Source organism: Bufo bufo, chromosome 4, assembly GCF_905171765.1.
Source record: "Bufo bufo chromosome 4, aBufBuf1.1, whole genome shotgun sequence".
Classification (NCBI taxonomy): domain Eukaryota; kingdom Metazoa; phylum Chordata; class Amphibia; order Anura; family Bufonidae; genus Bufo; species Bufo bufo.
Window position 1 is genome coordinate 149217885 of NC_053392.1, and position 19949 is coordinate 149237833.

Here is a 19949-nt window from a genome sequence, read left to right on the forward strand (position 1 = left end):
CATAATTTTTTTCTTTCTCCATATAGCTGTATGTAGGCTTGTGTTCTGCAGAATGAGATGCAATTTTTAAGTGGTATCATATGGAGATACCTGGGATTAATTAATTCATAATTATTATTTATTTGGTTGGCGGAATGGAAAAAAAGCAAATATGGATTTTGACAATTACAGAGATATTATTGCTTTTGTAAAAGAAAAACTTAAAAAAATAAAACCACCGTTTATGGAAAATATGATTTTTTTAAATGTGTACTTAAAAATTAACTTTTATTTAATCTTTTTTTTTTGCTTCATGGGATACTTAAAAAGCAATTGTTTCTTCAATTGCAAGTTGCAACCCATAACCCTGCAGGGGAGAATGACATGATAAGAGGATTTAGCAGATGTAGGTTTACAGAATTTATCTGTGACTAGCCTAAAAAGGGGGTGTGGTTTACTAGAAATGGGAATTCAATGAGAAATGGGAAATAGCATAGTCATAAGGTAAAAGTTCATTAGGTGTTCGTTTTTGCTGCAGATTTCTGTTTTCAGTCTTTTCTACCTTTTGTGTGAATTTTTTTTTCTTTTTTTCTGTATTCCATGTTGTAAAAGTGAGAGAGAAAGAGTGTGAGAGAGAGTGAAAAAGAGAGACAGCGAGAGAGGCAGGCATCGAAAGCAAGACAGAGCAGCAATCATATAGCAAGACTATAGATGCAGCAGAAATTACCTGGTTAGATGTAGCAAGGCTATATCAATGTAGCAGAGTTGGAGGAAGCAGAGCTGAACTTACTTGGTAGAATAGGATTGTGCAGAGCTGATATACTAGAGTTGGATTTAGCAGGGTTGAAATGATTTAGGAGAGATATAGTTCACAGGTCTGAACTGGAGTAGCACAGTTAAATCAGGTAGTAGAGTTAGACTGATGTACAGTAGTAGTGATGGACGAACATCGGCCAAGACGTTTCGCGAACGCAAACGCACGTTCGCGGTCAAATGTTTGCGAACTGCGCGTTCACAGCGGGCCCTATTCACTTTAATGGCAAGTGAACCTGAAAAATCTTCAGGTCATATTTGCAGCCACCAAATACTTACTAGAAGTGCACAAATAGTCCCACAACATGGACAGTGACATACCAGCGGGGAATCAATGGCAAAAATTCCCACAACAAATATCAATTTTTTATCAGGGGCCATTTTTATGCGTCTTAAAGGGAAACTCTCAAAAATGTGACCTGCTGGAGCGTAGAAAATTGTTATTTTAGGCCACGAGAGTATGGGCCCCAAAAATTAGGCATTCACCTGACAGAAAAGAACAAGTAATTTTGTGGCTGGAGGTATATTAGACGGTCAGTGGATAACAATTTTACTGTAGGCCAGTGGACTACAGGCCCCAAAAATTATGCATTCACCTGACAGAAAAGAACAAGTGATTATGTGGCTGGAGGTATATTAGACGGTCAGTGGATAACAATTTTACTGTAGGCCAGTGGAGTACAGGGCCCAAAAATTATGCATTCACCTAACAGAAAAGAACAAGTGATTTTGTGGCTGGAGATATATTAGGCGGTCAGTGGATAACAATTTTACTGTAGGCCAGTGGAGTACAGGCCCCAAAAATTATGCATTCACCGGACAGAAAAGAACAAGCGATTATGTGGCTGGAGGTATAGTAGACTGTCAGTGGATATCAATTTTACTGCAGGCCAGTACAGGCCCCAAACATTAGGCATTCACCGGACAGAAAAGAACAAGTGATCATGTGGCTGGAGGTATATTAGTCAGTCAGTGGATAACAATTTTACTGCAGGCCAGTTGAATAGAGGCCCCAAAAATTAGGCATTCACTGGACAAAAAAGAACAAGTGATTATGTGGCTGGAGCAGAGGCGTAGCTATAGGGGAAGCAGGGGAAGCAGCTGATTTGGGGCCCTGACCCAAAATGGGCCCATCCAGGAGGAGGAGTACTAAAAGATTTTGTCAGGGCCCCCTCAACAGCATTACACAATTAAATGATATACAGTGACCGTATAGACAATGTAGGAAACGGATGCTACAGCTGCCGGCCCTGGTCTAAGAGAGCGATCTCTACTAGCCACAGGAATGGGGGAGGCATGAAAGGAAGGGGTTGTGAAAAAATTACTGGGGGAGGGGGGTCCCATTCAAAAATTTGCTGTGGGGCCCAGTCATTTCTAGCTAAGCCACTGGGCTGGAGGTATATTAGGTGGTCAGTGGATAACAATTTTACTGTAGGCCAGTGGAGTACAGGCCCCAAACATTAGGCATTCACCGGACAGAAAAGAACAAGTGATTATGTGGCTGGAGGTATATTAGACGGTCACTGGATAACAATTTTACTGTAGGCCAGTACAGGCCCCAAAAATTAGGCATTCACCGGACAGAAAAGAACTAGTGATTATGTGCCTGGAGGTACATTAGGCGGTCACTGGATAAAAATTTTACTGTAGGCCACTGGAGTAGAGGCCCCAAAAATTAGTTATATACATAAGACAAGGACCATTCTTTGTTCTCAGTGGTGGCGGATATGTGTGGGCTGGCATGAGGAAATTCAATTACACGTACTTACCGTATGTAGCTGGTTCCTACTCTGCCCTGAAATCTGTAGGCTTAGGTAAGTCCAAGAGAGGCAGTATATTAGTGTTAGGGACTCATCTGCGGAAGCCACCTTGACGCCTGGTAGATGGGCCCGACACATGTTTGATCAAATATGTGCTCTAAGAGCTTCCATTGACTCATTTATAGTAGGTATGATACCACTTTTATTTAGAATGATCCCAATTTCTTAGCTCTATTGTTTGTATGTATAATGGCGTGCAACCATTTTCTTTTTTATCAATCATGTTTGCTTGATGGATATGCACCTGTGATCCTGAATGCTCTAGTCTAAATTCTCTTGTAGTATTAATTGACGGTAGCGCCTCTTTTAGACTGTACAATGCCCATCTACCTGGGACTTCTGAGCAGAGTACTTATGTAGCTGGTTCCTACACTGCTCTGAAAACTGTAGGCTTAGGTAAATCCAAGAGACGCAGTATATTAGGGTAAGGGACCCATCTGCGGAAGCCACCTTGACGCTTGGTAGAGGGGCCCGACACGTTTGATCACTTTTATTTAGAATGATCCCCATTTCTTAGCTTAGTTTGTATGTATAATGCTGTGCAGCCATTTTCTTTTCTTACAAATCAGACGTCTGACGGGTAGGTGGTGTCGCCGCTGAACGTCAGCAAGGCGAGCCATGGCTGTGTAAGATCTTCTAAAATGGCAAGAGATTTTCCTGGCCTGCCAAAAGACGTCTTGGACCCCGGGGTATTTGGCAACGAATCACTGCACGACTAAGTTCAGGACGTGTGCCATGCACGGCATGTGTGTCATTTTGCCCACTCAGCAGATTGGCACCATTGTCACACACCACTTTACCAACTGTCAAATTGACCGGGGTTAGCCACTGATCAGCCTGTGACCGCAGAGCTGATAGCAGTGCACGACCGGTGTGGCTCTTGGCTTCCAGGCACAACAGCCGCAGCACAGCATGGCAACGTTTCACCTGGCACGTCGAATAGGTTCTGGGGAGCTTGGGGGGTGCAGCGGAAGAGACGGTAGCAATGGAAAAGGAGGAGTCAGACGAGGAGGAGACGGAGGATGGAGTAGGAGGAGGATAAGAAGAAGCAGGCCTGCATGCAATCCGTGGCGGTAACACCAAATCCACATGGGTGCTACGGGTTACATGCTTGACGGCTGTCAGAAGGTTCACCCAGTGGGCAGTAAAAGTTATGTACCTTCCCTGCCCGTGTTTGCTAGACCACGTGTCTGTGGTCAGATGTATTTTGGCACCCACACTGTGTGCCAGAGATATATTCAATTGCCGCTGAACGTGGCCATATAGCTCCGGGATGCCCTTCTGGTAGAAATATTTGTTTTTGGGGACCTTCCATTATGGTGTGCCAATGGCCACACATTTTCTAAAGGCCTCTGAGTCCACCAGTTTATATGGCTGTAGTTGGTGGGCTAGCAGTTCCGACAAGCCAGCGGTTAGCTGTTGGGCAAGAGGGTTATCCGGCGTCATCAACTTTTTACGCTCAAGCATTTGGGCCACTGAAGCCTACCTTCTGCCAGATGAACGCAACGACGGCACGGTGGAAGGTGGAGTGGAGGATAAATGGGAGGAGAGAGAAGAAGGAGAAGAGGCAGGAAGTGGAGCGCCGGGAGTGTGGCTTTGTGGGTTCTGATGGCGTTGCTCCCACTGGACTGGTGCCTTCTTAAGGTGGTCGTCCCTAGGTGAGTGTTGGGCTTACCGCGACTTATGCGTTGACAGCACAGGCTGCCGATAGCAACACTATTGTCAGCAGCTGGCACGTTAAAGCCCACACTGCGGAGCCATGTGCCGGCGTCCTGGGAGTGTAAGATGTGACCGTGCATGGTGGATGGCTCGCTCCAGATACATTTGTAGTCTTCTTTTTGCCTCCTGTGCACTGCGAGTTCTGCCTGCTTCTCCTCGCTATCTGCTGCTCCATCTCTCCCTCTGAACTCCCCTCCTCTTCCTCTCTTGTGGGGACCCACGTGACGTCCATCGGCACGTCATCATCGTCACCTTCACCACCACTGACATTAGAGATCTCGGAGTAGGCAACAACAGCGGGGACCACCCTCCTTGGGCTGATCTGGGTACTGTCCTCAGACTGCTGGGTGGCGGCCATTGCTACCTCCTCTTCCTCATCTGGATGGCTGCACATCGGTAAGGTATGGGAATGGATGGGAAAATAATTCCTCTGACTCGAGTGGAGGGGCTATGGTGGTGGTAGTGGTGGTGTCTTTGGGGGTGCACACAGCAGAGAGTGAGGAGGGTGTAGATACAGAGAATGAGGAGGATGCAGAAGCGGAAGGCTGAGTGAGCCACTCAACCAACTCTGGTGCGTCCTTTGACGTAATTGCACGCACCTTCTCCAACTTCCCACTTAGGCTCCGGCCTGGTGCACCTGCCTGACCCCTACCACCCCTGCGGAACGGCCTGCCTCTTCCTCTGCCTGTCATTTTCAAAATGACCCTGTGACAAAAGTCCCCAGAGAAAAGCAGTATTTGTGGAAGCAGGTATATCGCAGTATTTTGTGGAAGCCGTTGTATCGCAGGCCTCAATCAATATTTGGTGGAGGCAGGTATATCGCACCCCTCAATCAGTTTTTTGTGAAAGCAGGTATATAGAACCCCTTCATCAGTATTTTTTTGAAGCAGGTATATCGCACCCCTCAATAAGTATTTTGTGGAAATAGGTATATAGAACCCCTAAATCAATATTTGGTGGAAGCAGATATATCGCACCCCTCAATCAGTATTTTGTGGAAGCAGGTATATCAAACCCCTTAATCAGTATTTTGTGGAAGCAGGTATATCGCACCCCTCAATCAGTATTTTTGGGGTCAACAGGTGTATCACACCCCTTGCAATAGTATAATGCTTGTCCATATACCTGCAGCAAAACTGCACACAAATGCTGCACAATACAAATGCATTATAATATACTTTCTATGTTAGAAAGTATATTATAGGTCTTTCACACCCCTCAATCAGTTTTTTGGGGGGCAACAGGTATATCACACCAGTTGCAATTAGTTGTTCCAATTACGTTTGTCCCTCTATATAGCTGCGGTATTGCAGCAAAACCGCACACAACTACTGCACAATAAAAATGCACTATAATATACTTTCTTTGTTAGAAAGTATATTATAAGTAAATCATACCCCTCAGTATGTCACACCTATCGATAGCACACCTATACCAGTCCTTAAAAGAACTTTTGTGGCCCTATTAGCTAGCGTTTGGTGTCCCTAACAGTCTGTCCCTGCTCCACAAAGCAACTTCTCCCAACACTGGCAAAACACAGAAAGTAAAATGGCTGCCAGATAGGGTTCTGTTATAGGGTGGGGGTGTGTCCATGTGCTGAAACATCTCCATTGGCTGTCCTGTCCCACCTGATGGATGTGTCATGGGTCAAAGTTCGGCGCAATGCAAAAGAATATTGCGCATGCGAACATTGCCACATGTTCGTATGTTCGGCGAATCGCGAACGAGCAAATTTTGCTGCGAAATGGCCGCCGGGCGAACCGCAAGGCCATCTCTATACAGTAGTGCCAAGCTGAGATAGCAGAGCTGAATGCAGCAGACCTTGAATAGGGTAACAGAGCTGGGTGGTGACTGAGACCTGGAGCAATGACAGAAAATGCTGCAGATAAAGAACAAAGAATCCTGGGTAAGGTTTAAAAGACCTGATGGCATGACAAAGCAACCAGATGGCAGAAAAGTAGACATGGCCAGTCAGAGAATAGCGATGGTGCAGGGTTTGCTAATGGATTTGGGCAGGGCTTTTTTTCTCAGAGAAAAGGTGGTGGAACTCACCCCCCCTCCCCTGGCCACGCCCCTACCCACCCCTAGGGCCGCCCCCTAAAACCGCCCCTTTAGAGAACAGGGATGCAAGTAAAATTGCCAGTGACGGTCGTGACAGCAGGCTTTGCCTGGCCCCTTCCTTCCCTCCCAGTATAAAATGCCCCTATACAGAGCCCCCATATAAAATACCCCTTCTTTTTAGCCTCTGTAGATGTCCCTATAGTGCCACTTAATAATGTGCCAGTAATAAGTGCCCCAATAGATGCCCCCCAATCGTGTACCAGTAAGATGTGCCCCCATATCATGTGCCAGTAAGATGTGCCCCCATAGATGCCCCCCAATCATGTGCCAGTAATAAGAGCCCCCCACCATGATGTGCCAGTAGCCTGAGTGCCCCCCTATCATGTGCCAGAAGCCCCCCTTATGTGCCAGCAGCCAGTATCCCCCCTTATGTGCCAGCACCCCTCTTATGTCTGTGCCAGCCCAGCAGCCCCCCTTATGTCTGTGCCAGCCCAGCAGCCCCCCTTATGTGGCAGGATTGTCATTTTTACAAAAATAAAATAATAAACTTATACTTACTTACCTTCTCCAGGATGCGATGCAGGCCTCTTCCGGCCTGTGTCCCTCGCTGGCTCAGGCGGCGCGATGCCGCCTGCACCAGCCTCTGATAGGCTGCCGGCCTAGTGCTGGCAGCCTATCAGAGGAACAGGGAGGGGACACACCTCTCCCTGCCGCATTACAGACATTTGTATTGCCGTCATGAGGACGGCGATACAGATGAGATGATTTTGGAGATGAGTGAGCGCTTCCACAATGGAAGCACAGCGCTCATCTCCTGCTGTGCCCTGCCGGCGCCCCCCTTCTGACAGCACCCCGGGCGGCTGCCCGGCCCGCCGCCCCAAGAAGCGGTCCTGCAGTAACTAAAGGGGGGCAGGGCGAGTCGGCAGAAAATAGGTGGCGGAACACCGTTCCGCCAGAAAAAAAGGCCTGGATTTGGGACAAGTGAGAAACATATAGAGACGAGAAATAGAGAAAGATATTTCTCTTCTGACTCTTATCTCCTTAGTTAGGGATCTCTATGGTCTTTGTGGTATTTTGGAATAGGGAATCTTTACATCATCCTGTAAAACTAAACAGCATATTAAGTTGTCAGGAGATTTAACTCATATGCTCCTGCTCAAAGTGAGGCCTCTGTACCATTTAGTAGTTGATTCTGAAAAAGCAGGAGCCTTCTTTCTAATGTAGTGGGAGAGGGAAGGAGGCTTCTTAGAGCCCCCCGCCTGGCACGTTAGAAGAAGTCACTATATCAAGTAGTGTCCACACTTTCATCTTTAATAGGGACCTGTCTAAAAGTAAATGTCTGCAAATGAATGTCACAGAACAAGTAAGGCTGAGTTCCCACGGGCGAGATTTCCGCGCGGGTGCAATGCATGAGGTGAACGCATTGCACCCGCACTGAATCCGGACCCATTCATCTCTATGGGGCTGTGCACATGAGCGGTAATTTTCACGCATCACTTGTGCGTTGCGTGAAAATCACAGCATGCTCTATATTGTGCGTTTTACACGCAACGCAGGCCCCATAAAAGTGAATGGGGTTGCGTATAAATAGCAAGCATCCGCAAGCAAGTGCGGATGCGGTGTGATTTTCACACACGGTCGCTAGGAGACGATCGGGATGGGGACCCGATCATTATTATTTTCCCTTATAACATGGTTAAAAGGGAAAATAATAGCATTCTGAATACAGAATGCTTACTAAAATAGGGCTGGAGGGGTTAAAAAAAAAAATAATAATAATTTAACTCACCTTAATCCACTTGTTCGCGCAGCCGGCATCTCTTCTGTCTTCATCTGTGAAGTAAAGGACCTGTGATGACGTCACTGCGCTCATCACATTATCTTTTACCATGGTGATGGATTGTGTGATGGACCATGTGATGAGCGCAGTGACGTCATCACAGGTCCTTTACCTCACAGATGAAGACAGAAGGGATGCCGGCTGCGCGAACAAGTGGATTAAGGTGAGTTAAATTATAATAATTTTTTTTTAACCCCTCCAGCCCTATTTTAGTAAGCATTCTGTATTCAGAATGCTATTATTTTCCCTTATAACCATGTTATAAGGGAAAATAATAATGATCGGGTCTGGGACCACATTCATTTTTTTATCACGCGCGTGCAAAACACATTAAAAACTGAACAATGGAACGCAATCGCAGTCAAAACTGACTGCAATTGGGTACCTACTCGTGCGGGTTTGCCGCAATACACCCGGGACGCATCCTGAACAAATGCGTCACGCCCGTGTGAGCCCAGCCTAATATCATGTAGCTGAGTGCAGCATAACTTACAGTCTGCTCTGTGATCAGAACACCTTATGACAAAAGCCAGGTCATGTTTTCTGCCTCAAAGACAATTCCTCACTTCACTAATGATGCATTTCTTGGGTTAGGTACCTTCAGCAAATAGAGAGGACGACCCTCATATGACGTTCCAATCTGTGAGCGTGAGACAAGGTCTGGATTTTGAGCCGCAATATTGTCAGACCAGGCATAAATCTGTAAAAGGAGAAACTGCTTTATATAATATGCCTCATAAAATTCATATTCATAAAATGTGTTGACAGGTTATTTACAGTTGTACCGTTTCAAGGTCATTGTACTTTTCATAGCTATGGCCTGAGCGGATGTTACTATTCAGTTGAAGTTCCATAGCGACCTGCAGATCATCAATCATGATTCTAAAAAAAATACACATACATAATAAATACCATATAAATGATAACTATAAAACATAGATTTGGTACAGGGGTCTAAGGTGTCAGCCCCACTTGGACTTTCTGGTCTATGGAGGTTCAAAAGGTGTCTATAATCCATATGAGAGACTAGTACTATAAATATAAAAACATGATAGTTAGGTGGCACTATTACATTGCATTGGGGTCCAGGAGCTTCAGATTCTGCATCTGTAAACTGCTGTGCATAACATTCACCAAATAAGATGTTCCCGTACTTTCTATACAGGGCCATACAACATTAAATTAACCTACAAAACCCATCATCTGTGGTGATGCATTTTTCCTAAGTGATGTGGCCCCTTTATTCTTGTATTTGCCCATCAAGCATTTATAACATTCTATGGACACTAAACACCAATAACAAAAGTAACCAGTTTATTGATATGCAGTTGGCTTTAAAATAGAGATGAGCAAATTGATTCTACAAAAATTAAATCTGTTGAGTTTCCCAAATTTCGGCAAATCCAAAACTTCGGTGGTTCATCTCGCACAAATCGCTCAAATTAGAGGAAACAGTTTTACAGACAGAGAAGAAGGCATCTGCCACCAAAAAGGGATAATTTGTGGACAGTTATTTTGGTGTTAAAAAGCTTGAAAGCGGTTGGAATCAGTCCTAGGAGACCTAAGAGGGTCATAAATGACTTTTCAAGGCAATACAGGCACTTTCAACTTTGATAAAATCTACTTGGACCAAATCAACTCTGGCAACCGATTCAACCGGATCAGACCTGAAATGTATTTTGGGAAATTTGCTCATCTCTTCTTGAATAACTATGCATCTATATCTGAGGTCCTTAGGTTGTTCATGCAGTGGCCATTGTTTAGCTGGCCCCAATGCTACACTGCGTCCTCCATCACTGAGGTGTTAGCAAATGTCTAACACCCCAGAGTGGTGTTACCACTACTGCACCCTGCTACTAATGGGCTAATATAATGTCATGTTATGTATGTCTTTCCGGGTCCTCCACATTGGGCATTCATAATCTTCTTATGTAACGGTTTATTACATATAATGTGCCTGGTTCACCAGCAGGTGGCAGCGTACATAGCAGAGCTATCCTCAGAGAGAATAGAACTTATCATTCCATTCTCCCCCCTTTGGACAGAAGTGGGTCAGTCTGTCTTGCTACCAGAAGGAGGTGGGGCAGTTCTAGTTTGTTCTGAGACTCCATGTTGGAGTTGGCAGGATTCTAACCTACTTCTTGGCTGAACATAAGTCCGACTACAAGAGTGAAGTGCAGTATAAAGAAGAAGCCAAGTTACCAAGTCAGCTTGTCAGTACAGCAGAGTGAGAGAAGTATAGAGCAGAGTTCAGTTTGCCTGCCAGTTTAATGCTAAAGCCTGCTGGAACCAAGACAAAGCCTAAAACTGGAGAAACATTTATTCAAGTAAAGCTGCCATTGAACTTCATCTCAAGGTGTGAGATGGGGTCTAGCCGTATCTAGGTAGGAGCACAGTGACATACAAAAAGAGACATTTAGGCCGCATTACACCACTCAACATTCCTACCAAACCTGGGACGCGATATAGGCCCTGGGGGAAGGCCATCCGTTGCACATGTTGCCACTTTCCAGAAGGGATAGTAAAGAGTGGTTCACCCTAAAGTGAAATAAGTGCAAAACAATACAGGAAAGGCACTGATCTAGCTTTTACAGTCTCCTCCCAGGCAGAAGAAGATTTCATGTTGATGAAAGGCCTGAGCTAGATGCCCCTCTCTCTTTCAGAAGGCTGGTATCCTTGCCAAAGGCTGGTGGCCCAGGGTCTGTGACACAGTCATATGGCTGGCTCCCTTGTCAATGGGTTGGTAACCAGGGGTCTGTAGCTTAGCATCCCCATCTCAGCATCTTCTTCTAGTCACTCATGCAGTCTTTCCTAAGTTCTAGTCCTCAGCTGCAGACAACTAGGAGCTATGACTGCACTCTTAATCTAGAGTTTCTAGCTGAATTAGAATCTTCTAGTGTGAGGGGTGGAGTAGAGAAGCACAGGTTAAACTGAAACTTTGTTACAGTTGCTGTCTATAATAGACTTGTACAGAATTTCAATGCAAGTATATGGGAATGACTAATCAGCTTTTCCAGACATAAACAAGTCTTCAGACATAAACAACATAATTTAACCAGACAGAAGGTCAGTATGTTTGGTTTTTGTTCTCCAAAACTGTGCATATGTAGAAAGTCATAAAGTGCAGTGCAGCTATAGTGTAATAAAAGTGAAAATCAACAGAATATATTACAATAAACATATCATTGCAGCTCAATAAAACAGTATAAGGCTACTTTCACACTAGCGGCACAGACCTCCGGCAGGCTGTTCCTTTAGGTGAACAGCCTGTCGGATCCATCCTGCTGCTAGTGACCGTGTGCCCCCGGACTGCCGCTCCTTCCCCATTGACTATAATGGGGGCGGTGTGGAGTTCCAGCGGAGGCACTACAGCACACGGCGAGAGGCTGCCGGAATAAATGTCGGACATGTCATAGTTTTATTCCGGCAGCCTCTCACCGTGCACTGCCATGCTTCCGCTGGAACTCCGCCCCCACCCCCATTATAGTCAATGGGGATGGAGCGGCAGTCCGGGGGCACACGGTCACAAGCGGCAGGACAGATCCGGCAGGCTGTTCACCCGACGGAACAGCCTGACGGAGGTCCGTGCTGCTAGTGTGAAAGTAGACTAATTGCACACAACAGCATAAATCACAGTGCAAGTTAACCCTTCAAAGTGTAATAAACTAGGGAGTTGATGACTTTAGCAATAGAGGCAAATATCCACAAATGTCCATAGCCTTGGTACCCTTGGTCGAGAGCACTACATTCATATAGGTAAAATAGAACTCATTTATCTCACCTTGTTCAGAGAGGTCCATTTTTCTATAGAGAGACACAAAATAAGATGCCCCACATCTAGCATTTAGATAAACTAGTGGCTATCAATGAAACTACAAGCATACTTACTCATAAGGTAAGCCATTTTGGACAAAGAGAGCTTGAATATCATATGCGGCATCATATTCAGCACGAAAGTCAGCGCTTTTTCCTACTTCCAGAAGCAATTCTGAATCTGGAACCCAGAAGTCAAGCTATAAGGAAAGGCAGAGAATGCTGTTATAAGTGTAATAATTTACAGATAGCATATAAAATGAGAATTGCATCCCAGTTGCAAATAAAAAGAAAAGGAAGTGAGGAAAAAACTCTCATATACAGGTAATATACCAGTATGTTCAAAAGCCAAAAATCACACATGATTAAAACAATGTTAATGCTACATATCACTTGAAATTCTAAAGCATATTTGAAAATATCACAACACACACTGTCATGTTCTATGGGATTCAGGAAAGTGAAATACGGGGGTTGTTTGAAGAAGCTCTTACACTGGTTTTATTTGTCCCTGTTTTGCAAAATATATTGAGAATCTGGACTAGCACTCTAAATGTGTGTATAGGTATATCAATACTATAGTGCATTAAGTAGTTAATATTTAATAACAATTGATTAAAAAACACAATAAAAGAACCACAATAAAATGGGCATACAATAATCTGTAACTTGAGTAGATGGAACACTCAGAATACGCGCATATAAAGTTCCTTGAGATAATGCTTATAATAATTTAGATATCTGTATTGTACTCATGAAATAGGAAAATGCAGTTCCTATGAATGAAAAACCGCTTATTATCGTATAATTGTGAGGAAAAGTCTTCCTATATAGTTGCGCCTTTCAAGACGGATCCTTAGTGATGATAGATAGTCCCAGTTTATTGACACTGAATGTCCGGACCTGATTTCCACCGATGGTTATGAAAAAGTGCTATCACACTGGATGTAAATAGGTTGATGAGTCTTACCTTCTCCTTTCAGATCTCGGCTTGGTTACATACCCGATACTAGACTCGCTGCTGTACTCGCTGTCCCAGCACGCTCGTGCGAACGCCGGCGTGTCACGTGGTCTGTGAAGGGATCTCGGCTTGTGTCTCACAGCAAGATACTGCGGGAACTGCGTAAGTCTGGTAGGAGTTTTTTTTGCTGAATTTGGAGCGCTCCAATTATTCTGATGTTTTAACCAGACTCTGTAATCGTCTGTATAGAGGCCTCTTTTTAATGTTGGTCCGATGGGAGTAGTCAGCTTTCACGCCAGAAGCGTTTCGGGGACCTCTTTCCCCTTCCTCAGTTGTTTAATCCAAACAACTTTCCCCTTCCTCAGTTGTTTAATCCAAACAACTTCCGAAATTGGCCAGAGAGGTGCAAAATGTCTTTTACAGTATGTACGACAGTTTTTAGGCTGTGGACCTAAAGATCTCCAAATGGATGACCAGTACATTATAGAAGTGTGGTGGGTGCCAAAGCAATATACCCTCTCCACAAGCAGTAAGGTCTGCTGCCATAAATTAGCATTTTTTTTTTTCCCACCATGTAATGGCCCTCTACAGTCACTGTAAATTCACTGTTTCTTTCTTTTAGAGGTTTGACACTTGTCCTCATCATGGAGGGTCCCGGTAGTAGGCCTAACACTGCCTAGGCACATGCAGCTCCACAAACTTCAGCTTCCTAGACCAGACTACCCAGAATTCCTCCCAGCTACTAATCTGTAGAAATTAAATAAATATTAATTCAAACATATTTTGGTATCTTTGAGTTTTTTTTGACCTTCTGTACATAATGGGAATATAACTCCAGCTTGTGTAAAACAATGATCATTGCTGTTGGAGGAATAATGTAAATACTGATTATCTTTTTAGTTCAACAATGAGACAGGAATTGAATGCAGGCCAGATTTGATCTCAAGGACCCCACAACTTCACCATGTACTAGGCCCCATAACCACCAGAAGGAGATCAATATGCCCATGTGCTGCCATCCTCAGCAGATTTGAAAAAGTAGAGCTTCCTGCCTCATTTCATTCGTCTTGTGGACCAGGTCTGGAAACCTTTGGATGTAAGGGGGTCATTAGCATTACAGAAGTCAATGACTGGCATCAGAGGTAAGGTGTCTCCAAGAGACATGTCATTGCTGAGTGAAGTGGTGCTTTGGTACACCCCACTGCTGAAGGGCAGTCATTGGCTGCAGCCGTGCATGTGACTCTGTGCATCCTGAAGACCTTTGAAAAGAAGGAGGGATCTGGAACAGAGTGGTTGGAAGCAGAGGAGTATGATTTTTCCATAGGTACTGCAGACTGGGTAGAAATAAAAAAATAAAAAATAAATAAAAAGTTGGAAAACCCCATTGAAGGGCATCTGTCAACAGATTTGTATCTATGAAACTGACTGACCTGTTGCATGTGTGCTTGGCATCTGAAGGCATCTGTGTTGGTCCCATGTTCATATGTGCCCGCATTGCTGAGAAAAATGATGTTTTAATATAAGCAAATGAGCCTCTAGGAGCAACAGGGGTGTCGCCGTTACACCTAGAGGCTCTGCTCTTTCTACAACAGCCGCACCCTTTCCACAGGGTCAAAATCATAACACCTGGCCCTGCCAATGAAAGTGGAGAAGGTGCGGAAGTTGCAGAGAGATCAGAGCCTCTAGGTGTAACAGCAACACCCTGGTTGCTCTTACAGGCTCATTTGCATATATGAAAAAAAAATTCTCAGCAATGTGGGCACATATAAACATGAGAACAACACAGATGCCTTCAGCTGCCATGCGTACATGCAAAAGGTCGCCAGTTTCAAAGTGTAACCTTCAGTGGGTGTGCCAGCTAAACAGTTTGACTTTGGGCTAAACCTAAGGGCTCGTTCACACGAACGTTTTTTGAGTTCTGTATACGGGCCATTTTTTAAGTTCCGTATATGTTCCATATATGGAACAATTCATTTCAATGTTTCCGCAGAAAAACGGAATGTACTTCGTATGCATTCCGTTTTCGTATTTCCGTTTTTCCGTTCTGTTCAAAGATAGAACGTGTCCTATTATTGCCCGCAAATCACATTCCATGGCTCTATTCAAGTCAATGGGTCCGCAAAAAAATGGAACACATACGGAATGTACTCAGTATGTCTTCCGTATTCGTTCCGTTTTTGTGGAACCATCTATTGAAAATTTTATGCCCAGCCCAATTTTTTCTATGTAATTACTGTATATGAAAAAAGGAACAGAAAAACGGAAAGGAACCAGAAACACTACTGAAACAAAAAATTTAAAAATGGATCCATTAAAAACGGCCCGCAAAACACTGAAAAGCCATATGGTCATGTGAACAAGCCCTAAGGCCCCTTGCAGACGAGTATGTCCGGATTAGGTCCGGATGCGTTGCGTCTGTGATCAGGGAAAATTGTGCAAGTAGGTACGCAATTGCAGTCAGTTTTGACTGCGATTGTGTTCCGATGTTCAGTTTTTATCGCGCGGGTGCAATGCGTTTTTCACGCGCGAGATAAAAAACTGACTGTGGTACCCAGACCCGAACCCGGACTTCTTCACTGAAGTTCGGGTTTGCGTTAGGTGTTCTGTAGATTTTATTATTTTCCCTTATAACATGGTTATAAGGAAAAATAATAGCATTCTTAATACAGAATGCTTACTAAAATGTGGCTTTAGGGGTTAAAAATAAATAAATAAATGAACTCGCCTCATCCCATTGTTCGCGCAGTCGGCATCTTCTTTCTTTTTCTTTCAGGACCTGCCAAAGGACCTTTGATGACGTCACCGCGCTCAATTTACTTACATCATCGCCTACAACCATGCGTGAAAATCCCACCGCATCCGCACTTGCTTGCGGATGCTTGCGATTTTCATGCAGACCTATTCATTTCTATGGGGCCTGCGTTGCGTGAAAAACACAGAATATAGAACATGCTGTGATTTTCACGCAACGCACAAGTGATGCGTGAAGATCACCGCTCATCTGAACAGCCCCATTGAAGTGAATGGGTTCGGATTCAGTGCGGGTGCAATGCGTTCACCTCACGCATTGCACCCGCACGGAATTCTTACCCGTGTGAAAGGGGCCTAAGGGTTTTTTCCTGGAGGATCCCTGGTATTCAACCTTTGCCCCTTGTACAGGGATCTGGATTTTGCAGCTGGGAACCAACCAGGCCGCTACCTTCTAGAGTACTTCTGGTGTAGTTGGCTGCTGACTGTGGGGGTTGGAGACACTAGTACGAAGCACCAAGGAATCAGGCTAAAGACGTAGGCTGAATAGAGTCCAAGGTCTGGGCAGACTGATTACATGCTTATTCCAGATAACAATTCCAAGGTTGTGGCAGGCTGAGTAGCAATAGCAATTACAAGTTCAGGGTAGACGTCAAGGAGCAGAATCGATAGTCAGGCAAGGTACTGTACACGGGCAGTCAGATGAGAAATACACCTTGATGGTTTCTAGAGACTAGACAACCTCGATCAGCAGAACACTAGAAAAGGAAGAACAGTTCACTGAGCACTAGTCCCAATTCACACAGGGAGAGCATAGCGACAATCGCGCCTGCCTGGAACATCAAGACATCGTTAGGCACAGACCACATAAGTTCTGATCTGCTGACAGATGCCCTTCAAGTACTGTGGCCCCTTCATTCTGTATGTCAGTCAGACCAGATTTTCAGAAATTGCTTGTTACCAACTGTGCTAGTGACAGGACTTTAATACCAGTACAATGTTTCTTTAAGATATTCTGTCTAGATGGAATGATATAAGACTGAACACTGCCATATGTTTGTCTTAACTATCATTCTGTAGATCTTCAGACATCTATGTGTACAGTAGATACAACATTTGGAATGAAGACTGGAGGAGTTAGTGTTTCTCAGTGATCACCATGCAGTTAATGAATGACTCCTACTCTCTGAGAAATAATTAAGAGATGTCATTCCTCATGTCCTGCAGGAAACATTTCATACCACTCAGCGGTTTCATTGCATTAGCAGTCCATTATTTGTATGTATCCATAGGCTTAAGAAATAAACAAGGAAGTCCAATGCATTTTGTCCTGGGGCTGTTTTTCATGGTTAAAACTGGGCCCTTTGGTGTCTGCACAGCAGATTTTAATGACCATGTCATCCGGGATACCTAGCAGATCTTGTTAAATGTGACTCCTGATGAGACTTAAATTGGGCATACTCGTCAATTTTGATAATATCTGCTCACCATTTAATGTGAAAGATCGAGAAGTTTTATTTCAGAATGCAAAACTCCTTTTGTTCTTGGGGACCTGATCTGCCACAGAGGTATCTGCCAATGTTCTTCTCTCCTCTCCCTATTCAGAACACATGGTTGGCTGAGCATGTATGTGTATGTTTTCAGAAGGAATAGGTGTAAGCCCAACAAGCATTGTAAGGTTGTAGGTAAAATGTATGGCCATCTTAAAAACTTAAAATTTTATAGGGTCTTAGATAGCTGAACAGATGTCATGGTAATAAGATAGACAGTTTGTCCTGCCTAAGCTCTTGATGTGATACAGGGATATGCATTTTAGATTCCCCCTCCAGAAAAACACCATTATTACTGGAAAAAAAAACCTTAAAGAGGTTTTACAAGATTTTAATATTGATGGCTTATCTTCGGGATATGCCATCAATATCTAATTAGCGAGGGTCTAATGCCCTGCACCCCTTGTCTATCAGCTGTTATGCAGTATCTCCAGTGCCAGAAATCAGTGCTTGAACTACACAGCTCTGTCCATTATTTAGTGGATAAAGCTGATAACAGCAACCCTGCTCTTATTGAAGTAAATTAGATCGGTGCTACAGTTACCAGCTCTGTCCAATACACAATGGACAGATCTGCTGATTGGCAGAAGTGTGGGGTGTCAGACCCCTTCCGATCAGACATTGATGGTCTATCTTGAGGATAGGCCATTAATAAATCCCTTTAAGGGCGCTGCTATATGCTCATAAAATGCGTCAGTACATACTAATGGCTACGTGAATAGGATTATGCTTCATAAACTGTGTAAGAATCAGGTCAGTTACTAAATATTATTACAAGAAAATTTTGCATCCTTGGCTGACATAAGTACCACTTTAACCTTCTTCCATTGATTCCTCATTACCAGATACAAAGGCTGTAATTTCCTTTTAGTGGACTCATCTGCTGCCTTTTCTATATGGAAATGCCTTTAATATTTACACCAAACCCATTAAAACCATTTTAAAAGGGTTATCTAACCCCTATAATACCCTTTAAAATGCCCGGGCACCACATACAGGTCATATTACCCTGCTTCCCGGCATAGCCCCGTCGCGTGGATCAAAACATCCAGCGACGTGGGGGTGAGGCAGTGGCTAACCAATAGAGGGCAACAGGGATGGGCCTCCCTAGCGTCACCCGCGATGCTCATTCCTGTCGCGGCCTGCTATTGGCTGCCCCCCCATCACCAAATGTTTTGATATATACGACGGGGAGCTGCAGTGGTGGCCGTGCGGGGATAAGGAGCGGGGTAAATATAACCTGTGTGAGGTGCCCAGGCATTTTGGGGGGCATTATAGGGGTTGGATAACACTAATAGTCCAACAAATGCACCCAGTCCCATATATAAAAGTGGAAAATTCCAGAACGATACCCGCTACATCTGCATGTTTTTGATCTAAATACAGTTCTTTATACAAATGTTGGAAACGTATCCAGATCCTTAGGTATTCACAAATATTAATATCCTACCATAAAACTTGCTATTCAATATCATATAAACTCCTTGGTCATTGGCAGCAGTGATGTTGAACATAATGATCCAGAATTTTTATGTCGTTTTGGAACTAGGTAACAAGGTAGAGTTGGTGTTGATGTTTATTCTAACCTATTAATTTACATTTCATCATTTTATGTTTCCTAGTATTGTGTCCCTGGTTGATAGAGAATATGTTGGCAGGTTCAGGCTCACAAGTACACTAATTCTGAAAGACGTATTAATGTAGAATATGACTAGTTGGTTACCTATGACTCACGTTTTCCTGTAGTCTGGTTACATAAAATTGACATGCCAGACAAAGAGATTAGATCATAATAAAAATAATATAGCATTAAAGTGCTGTGCCAAAGTTACCATGTCTTCTAGTCTGTCTCCATAATGGAGACTCCAAATATTAGTATTGTTAAGCAAGCCATGTCTGAGGGTCAAGGAACAAGCATTCCTTAAATTGACATTAGCAAAGTGATTCTCTAAAAAAATCTTAAGCAAAGTTGTAATTAACATTCAAGTCTTCACAGTAACCATTACATAGTAACTAGAGATGAGGGAATCGAAGTTGACGAAGTTGAATGAGGACATGAAGCAAGGAACTCTGGGAACGAGGGATCACCCACAATGCCATGCATGCAGCCAATCAGCAGCCAGAAAGACCTGTGATGTCACAGCTCTATACTTAGTGCAGGGAGAGACGTCAGCAGGCGCTAGGGACAGTGGTAGAAAAGACTTGAAAACTTTTATTTTGCTGTATAGAAGTTCAGGAAATGTATAGGGAGGAATCCTTCCACAGTATTGAAGCAGAACAGGGTTCAGTAGGAGAGTTTACAGCCTGGGTAATAGGAGCAATCCTAATACACCTTGCTGCACTGACTGCGGATCCAAATTGCCATTATACAGCTCTGTAATTCCAGCAAACCATTCTTATTGGGGTGCAAGTGCTGATTGATACAGGCATTAACAGGGTTTATTACAAGGAAATATTTCTATGCCTTATTTACCCTTGTGTGGTGTAGCTATATGTTCTAAAGCATTTTTTGGCTTGTATTAGTGTGAAAAAAAGGGCTTATTAGCCGTTGTGTGGTGAAGTGAGAAAATTACTCCTTTTTGGAGTGTATTAGTATCAAAGAAACTATTTATATGTTCTAAAGCTCTTTTTGGCGTGTATTAGTG

At 43.8% G+C, this 19949-nt stretch overlaps 1 protein-coding gene across 1 annotated transcript in view; it reads right to left on the reverse strand.

The window, feature by feature from the left end:
- The window catches only part of LOC121000001 (carboxypeptidase B-like), an 82225-nt gene that overhangs the window by 30348 nt on the left and 31928 nt on the right, over positions 1–19949 (reverse strand). Inside the window, exons 3-5 of the mRNA XM_040431029.1 lie at positions 12121–12245; positions 9018–9114; positions 8831–8932 (exon numbers count right to left, since the gene is read on the reverse strand). Of these exons, the coding sequence (XP_040286963.1) occupies positions 8831–8932; positions 9018–9114; positions 12121–12245 (324 nt within the window). The remainder of the gene's footprint in view (positions 1–8830; positions 8933–9017; positions 9115–12120; positions 12246–19949) is intronic.